This window comes from Parasteatoda tepidariorum, chromosome X1 (assembly GCF_043381705.1).
Source record: "Parasteatoda tepidariorum isolate YZ-2023 chromosome X1, CAS_Ptep_4.0, whole genome shotgun sequence".
NCBI lineage: Eukaryota > Metazoa > Arthropoda > Arachnida > Araneae > Theridiidae > Parasteatoda > Parasteatoda tepidariorum.
The window spans coordinates 76581178-76589411 of record NC_092214.1 but is presented as its reverse complement, the minus strand read 5'-3'; the positions used below and the strand labels follow the sequence as shown (position 1 = coordinate 76589411).

General features: G+C 26.0%; 1 protein-coding gene across 4 annotated transcripts in view; it reads right to left on the bottom strand.

Moving 5' to 3' along the window:
- Positions 1-1436: 1436 nt before the first annotated feature.
- LOC107437280 (tyrosine-protein phosphatase 69D) overlaps positions 1437-8234 on the bottom strand; it is a 148955-nt gene continuing 142157 nt past the window's right edge. For all 4 annotated transcript variants that reach the window (XM_071187582.1, XM_043052292.2, XM_071187583.1 and 1 more), the window contains one exon: positions 1437-5280. In XM_071187582.1, the coding sequence (XP_071043683.1) occupies positions 5197-5280 (84 nt within the window). In that variant the 3' untranslated portion in view covers positions 1437-5196. The remainder of the gene's footprint in view (positions 5281-8234) is intronic.

Genomic DNA, 8234 nt, shown 5'->3' with positions numbered 1-8234 from the left:
ATAAACGATGCTCCACTGTATATATATATATATATATTATATATTAATACATTTATATGTATATGACAGTCGGCAAAATAAACTTCAACACCTCTCTCGAATCGGCTAGCGACAGGCCTGGTAGTAAGAATCTGAAAGATATGGACTCAATAATTTTGATTTAAGATCAGTTGAAAATTTGGGTCTCTTTACTTTTAGCATATTTTTATCTATCTCTGAAACTAATTGTAGGAATCAATGAAAATACTTTGACCCCATTCATAAAACTTATTTATAAAAAAATTACGATTAGATTAAAGACAATTTAAACAAAATTAAAAAAAAAAGATTTAGAAAAAAAGATTGTGACAGTCTGGAATTATTAATGCATTTTAGACAGTAGGCCAAAAAACAATAAAAAAAAATCATCTAAATATGTACAAAATTTTAGAAAAAAAAAATGAATAAATAAAAAAAATTTCAGATGCTTAAATTAAATATTAACTTATAATTTGAAGCAATGAAGAAAAAAGAGCAAAACAATGATGGGAAAAACTTAATGGGAGATTGAAAAGAATGTGTTAATCAATAAATGGGAAGATGATCAGCTGTAGATTGATTTTAGTAAGAACTGCTTAATATCAAGCTATACCATATGATCAATTGATACTGTTAAGGTCATTCTCAGGTAAGTAGGATAACATAGTTCAGTGGAACAATGCTTCTATCCATACATTTAAATGGATTTAGAAATGGTTTAGTAAACAAATTATTTTTTTGCAATGTCTACGGTAAAAACATCATAAAAATGTTTGGGGTTTATTATGTCACAAAGTTTATGCTAATTAAAAATTGTTTCCTTTACCAATAAATTGGAAGTAGCTTTTGTAAAAGGATGGACAATGCTTCTAAAACTGTATTTAACAACCTCTTCATTAAAAAACAAACTAACTAGGGTTTAAGATTAGGAAAAATTATCCTATAATTATTTTTTAATATGGTAAATTTTAATTATTGCTAATATTTGCCTTAATTTAATCATACGTTGTATTATTCAAACCTAACTATTATAAATATGTTGTAATAGTATATTTAATGTTATTACGTAATTTCTTAATGGACAGTTTCATAAATAACCAATTTATTAATTACCAAAAGTAATAATTTTATGTGAATAACACAAATGCATGAGAATTTTAATGATTTTTGGCAGTTAAAACTACAATAGGCAATAGAGGGATAATATAAAAATCATTATGAATAGGTTTTCATCATTCATTTCAATAAATACATCATTAATAAAAAAGTGTTTAAAAATTATAAAAGTTAACTATAAACATCTTACTTAATTTTATATTTGAAAATTTAGCATTGTACATAATCATGAAGTTGTTAATTGTTTCACTTTTACAGCAGGTGTATAGACTAAGAAACCCCAAATAATACAAAATTCTGAATACTTCAGTAAATTGTTTTTATCAACATTATTAATTTTACATTTGACAGCAGCAGGCATTTTAAAACATTCTTTCATGACATCCTTGAAATAAATTACTGGAAAAAAATTAATAATTAAAAAGAAACCATGAATAGAAAAGCTTTCCATTTAAATTTTCTGTGTCATAATAATAATCTTGAAGTTTTGAGAAGAAAATTCAAAATATAATGCATTGTCAAGGATAGGAAAGAGAGATTAAGATTCAGTATTAATTAAACTGAAATCAACAAAGTCTTGAAATACAAAATTCAGTTAAAAATCTTACAATTTATCAGTGATTTTAGCATTTTTTTGAATTTATAAGAATAACTCAATATTGATTATAAGGTTAATTTAATACTGATTTTCTTCAACTGCATATTGAAAATATATTATGATTTACATCCATAGTTTTACAATTAATAACATTAGTTTAACAGTTTTTAGAGATTGTTTTCTGTTTCTGGTGTTAACTAACTACTGTAAAATACTTATCAAGCCCCCAGATTCGAATAAGGCCCTATGCACATTCCACATCCAGAATTAGATAATATAGACACACACAATTTAAAAGATCAAGTATTGAAAACCACACTTTGGGATTTAAATTTAAGTGGTTTAAAAATCAGATGCCGTGATGCGTATTCACTCGGTTAAGCTACTACATATCGCAATTCGTATCCACGCAACAAAAAATTTAATATCGGGACTTGCATTTATGCATTATAAAAATCCAATATCGCAATTCATATTTATGTGACTTTAATACCAAACGTTGATTTACGTAGCTTAAAATGTACACATTGTGATTCGTATTGCCACGGTTTAAAAATTAAAAAGCACGAATAAAATGTAAGCGAATTTAAAATCAAACATCATGCAGATTAAAAATCAATCAGTTCGATTTGCATTCATGAGTCTTTAGTATCACAATTTGTATTCCTGTGTCTTAAAAATTCAATATTGCTATTCATATTTAGGAGATTTCAAAATCAAATATTTTGATTCCCATTCACAAGAATTCAAAATCAAACATAATGATCTGTATTCATGCCTTTTTAAAATCAAATGATGTGCTTTGTAGTCATGCGATTTTAAAATCGAACATTGGGATTTGTATTCTCGTGATTTCAGATGCATCATTTGAAGGCTTGTCTAATTATGATTAGAAATGATTGTATATAAATATATTTAAATTAAATGTTTCATTCCTTGCCTTTATTTGAGATAAAAGTATTTTTACTTTCACGCTAATTGCTTTAGATGACGTAACTGTAATAATTTGAAAAAGAGTAAAGGTTAGTTATTATAAATACAATTGAGTTATTTTAATTATTTAATTATATTTTCATTTGTTTTATATTTACTTAAACCGAGTAACATTTCCGCTTTTTTAAACATATTTATTTTTCTTAAAAAATTAGCATTTCCCCTAGCTACTATTAATCCTCCACCTCCCTATTTTTGTCAAAATAATTCAATTGTCAAAATAAAGTACAATATGAAAGCTAATTTATATCTCATGATTAATGTACAAGACTAAATCAAATGCGGAATTTATGCTAAGAGAAACAGAAAATAAATGGAAAAAGTTCTTTTCATAAACATCAGTTGAAGATTATTTTAATGGGAAATTATTATTCTGAATTATGATCAGCTTTTTTTTAGAAAATACAAGACAGTCTTGGAAAGAAAATTAATGAGACTGAAAATCACAGAAGCTTAAAAACTTTAAACAATTAGTAGCAGAAAAAAAGCTTAAAGAAAATTTAAGTTTTGTCTATCATATTTAGAGTTTTCTAAATTAATCTAAATTAGAGTTTTGAGTTTCTAAACTGATGATAGAATATTAGTTATTTTCCGAAATTACTCCTTTCAGTTTCTCTTAGCATTGAAGTAAAATCATACCTCATAATGAAAGCAATACATATGTTGTTAAATTAGAGCGATTTAAATGTCTGTTACTTTTTATACCTTTTTAAGGGACTAAAACTATTAAGTTTTAAGATTGTTAAGTTTAAAAAATGTTTTTACAAAAATGAAATTTAAAATATTTTCCTCTAAATATAATTAAAATTAGTTTCCTTGATATTTATTTATTTGATTTATTAGTGGAATTCTTACATAAATGGTCTATGTAGATTATTACATTAATAATTAGTTTTTAATTTAAAACTATATACCTCATTAACTAAGTGCAGACAAACTTACCAATCACATGTGTATGCCAACAATTTTATAATTAACAATATTTTTTTAAATAGAGATTCAAAATTGATAAGAAATTTTTTATAGGATTTTAATTTAAAATGGAGCAGCTCATGGTCTCCCATTTTAAATTCAAGTTTTTTTTCTCCCAGAAATCTGCACTGAAATTGGTTATCTATACAAAAGGCAGAACTGGAATTAAAAAATAATCCATAATAATTTTAAACGTTGCTAGTTATTTATGATGATATAAAAACACCAGTTTAAAAATTAAACCTAAAAGAAATGATTCAGATAATAGGAGGTAACTTTAATTTACCACATATTTAGCGATTGATTTATAATTCTTATTCCTAATAACTTTAACAACATCATACATATTTTGAAAAGTATGTAAAATTTATGTAGAGGAAAACAGACGTTTTTGTAATCATTCTAAATGTCTAATTTAAAATTAAGCTGTCATAAAAGTGATCTCAGACTATTCAAAATTGTACAAGAGAATATAAATGTTGATTCATGATTTCTAATGTTTCACACACTCAAACAATGAAAAAACAAACAACTACATAAAGACAACTAATATAACATGAATGATATGTTGCTATTTCAAAGATATAACAAACATACTAAACGAAATATACAAGAAAAATGATGAACCTTTTTGAAATCTAAGCTGCCTTGATTCCCACCCTAGTTCGTGATGATGTCGAAACAGATGAGCAGGTACAAATGGGTATTTAAACTGCACAAATGACAGAAATAAATTCTAGATATCTAAATGGTATTTTTTGAAGACAATTCCTTATAAAAGCAGTAAAAAGAAATTGTTATATGGCTGTATTTTAATAGCAATTATAAAATTATATCTATATACAACTAATTCTTATATGAAGTATTTTTTAATTTTTTTAATTTAGCACCTGTCAGCTATTAGTAAAAAGTTGATTAAATAACATGGAGATGTTTTAGGGACTCCCTAAACTTTTAACCAAATATTCATACAAAAATGTTGTATATTCAGTCTTGCACCTAATGTCAACCAAGCTCCATAAAACATAGCACCATAGCTGAAGAACTTTCAGGGAAATTGTGGATAGCATGTTGACTATGCAAGTGTATAAACTCTGATAATGTATTTTTGATGAATTCCATTTTCGAATGAAAGATATCTCAAATGCAGTGATTCGGACATACAAAAATTTCGCTGGCAGTGTGCTATCTTTCATTGGTAATATGAATGAATTACTCAACTTTGAATATAATGAATTCAGTTCTCATGATAATTATAAGAGGTATCTTTCAATATATAATATCGTTCAACCGTTCATACACTCATTCATACTGCAGACAAACCATTTTACAATAAAACATTATTGATTTAATTCAGAAATAATGGCACTCATCTACTTGAGCAAAATCTCCCCAAGTCTTGCTGGCTGGACAAAATAGACATTAAAAGTCTTAATTATTGCCAGGTAAGGCAGGTAGAGAAACCACAAATGATGGATGGAATATACTATGAATAAATATCATAGCTGCGTATCACCCATATCACAAAGATTTCTGGATACAATATATTCCAGTAATCCTCTATATAAGAAATCATATTGTGCCTAAAATAAAAAAAACCTTATTAAATAAAAACTTCATTTAAAATGAAGTGGAATTTTGAAAGACAGATACTGTGTTATAAACAAGGCTAAGCTAAATAATTTAAAAAAATAAAGGTAAAGTGAATAAAATATGCATTAAACTTGCATAACAAAAAGAAAAAAAATCAGACAGTCTTACAGGGTTGCTACGCTACCTGGAATATCGGGACAAGTCAGGGACTTTGCAAAATGGCTTTGCCTAAAAAGTCATGGAATTCAAAAATTTTTGAGTCAAAATCTGGAAAAGTCAGGGAGTTTGATTTGGCGACCGCCACACTTGGGACCTTTGCATGTACCCTAAAACATATTCCCTAAGCAAGAGTTTCGTTTTCTCTCCATTTGGCATGGAGCCAAATTTCAAAGAATCGTAGCATGACACGGTTCTGTGACTTAGAAAACTTTAGATTTGAAAAGGGTTTATGGTTGCTAGAATCCGTAACAGGTAGAAGAATGGATAGACTTCAGAATGTCTACTTTAATTTTTATTAAAAAATTTATTGAGATATATAGTGTTATATTATCTCTTATAAATTTTTGAAGTTTTTTATTTTAATATTTTCTTGATCCTCTTTCGCCAAGGGTTTGATAAAAGAATTTAATTAAACTCGTTATTAAGAACTCACGAGAAGCATAGGGATTGCAGTTCCACTTGGAAATTATAACGTTATACTATAACATCCTGGGGTTGATCCAGGTTTTATTTTTAGAGCCATTTTTGTAAAAAAATCGAAAGTATTTTTCTGAAATTTTTTTAATTAAGAACATTTAGTTTAATCAGTAACTATTTTTGATTCCTTTTTTTAAAATCCATGTATTTTGCCGATCGTTTCTGAACCGCTTCCTTATGGTTTTCCAAATTGATTCCTATATTTTTAATACGCTATTACAATATTAGAATTTGAGCCATCACTTTTTTCAAAGCGTTCGATTTTCGACGATTCCATCATAATTTTACATCATTAGTTCATAGTTTATCAGCAGTTATTTATAATTTTTTTGCCACCTTTAACACGGTTTTTCTATTTCTGATATTTTCAGTATGATATTGCAATATGATTTTCAATATAATTTTCGAATTTCGATTTTGAATTATCACTTTTTGTCATGTTCCGATTGTGATCTAACGTAATTTCCCGTGGTTTGGTGATAGTTTTTTCCAAAGATTTTAATAATTTTTTTGATTTTTTAGATGTGATTTCTCAAATTCAGGTATTTTTAATATGATGTTATTACGACGTTAAAATTTGAGTCATCCGGCTTTGACGTGTTAGATTCGCGATTAATTCCATTCCAACTTCACCACATTAGACAATAATTTTTTTGTTTTTCATTCAACATTTTTTCAGCTTTTTCCACAAGGTTTTCCAAACTTTGATATTATTAACAAGCTATTATTTACACACAAAATTTTGAATTTGAGTTTAGATGAGTTCGATTCGTGATGACGATGTCGTTAAATCATGCAGTTTCCAATAGTTTTTTTTTTTGAGGATCTGCCTCTGAACAATTTTGGGCGGTTATTTTTATTATATGAAATTTCATAAAGAGGGCATTTTTACTAATTTGGATTTTGTGAAGGGACCGTTTTTACAAATTAGAGTTTTGTAAATAGGTTGTGAAGAGGCTCAGATTTCAACCTGGATTGACCTTTGATATCTATTTCAAATTTTTACTCACTTTTTTTAAAATAATAAATGGAGAGATATATGGCATTGTTTTATTCCTTTATTTTTATTTCAAGTTATCTTATGTTTTACATTCAAAGGTAATGGAAGATAGTTCGATAATTTGTACTTTCCTTTTTTTTTACTGTATGTGTTTGTTGCTTAGATTTCCCTTTTATATCTCTGAATTATGTTTATATCTCAAATTTATTATTTATTTTGTAATAGAGAGTAAAATAAATTTCATGTTTTTAATTTTTAACATTCTGTTCTAGTTTTCAGTTGTTTTCTAATTTACATTTAACATATACCCTGTCTGCGAGATTCGAAGACTATAAAACTTACTTTTTAGATAATTTTACTTTCCATTGAGTTTAATTCCTATTAATTTTAATAATTTAATTAAAAGTTTTGGAATACTTTTATTCTAATCTCTCATATTTAGTAAAGACATATATTTATTATGTTTTTCTCTCAATAATGTTTGCATTTTAATTTTTTACTAGTAATAAAAGGTCACATCTTTTTTTAATTTGATTTCTTTTTAACAAATTTGCTTTTACATTTTAATCAATATATGAAAAAAAAATAGGAAAAAATATTATTGCCAAGAGAGAAATATTATTTATTTAGTTGAGTTAAGATTTTAATTACTATTTAATTCATAATGCTTATGTATTCATTAGTTTCTTTTATGAGATGATTTAGTATTTTTAAAAAGATTTCTTATGAATTAGTATCTGAGATGCAGAATATCTGAGTATTGCAGAGATACTAATAAATTTATTAATAGTTTTACTTTAGCACTTATTTTCTTTTGTCAAATCTGGAAGAAGCTCAGATAAATTAAGTTGACTTTTTTTTATTTATTTTACATTAAAACTAATATAAGTTAATCTCTAATAATTATGATTTATTAAAAAAGTGGGATTATTTATTATAATTTCATCTCTTCAGTATTTTTTAAAGATATGCAGAAAAATTTTTTAATTCTTAAAAATTTTACTCTTTTTCATTTTTTTATCCTGCAGGTACAAAGTATGAAATTAATCAAGGATTTTTCATCAGAAGTGTCTGCTATTGACTTCCAAATTGCAGAATTACAACAAAATTTTTTTTTGTGTGTTGGCTAACTGAGACAAAAAATTATTTTTAAAAATATTTTTCTTTCTCTGTTATATCATATATTTCTTTCGTCTATACTATCATTTTTTCACTGTACTGTGGTGTTATATTTTTTAACTGAAATAA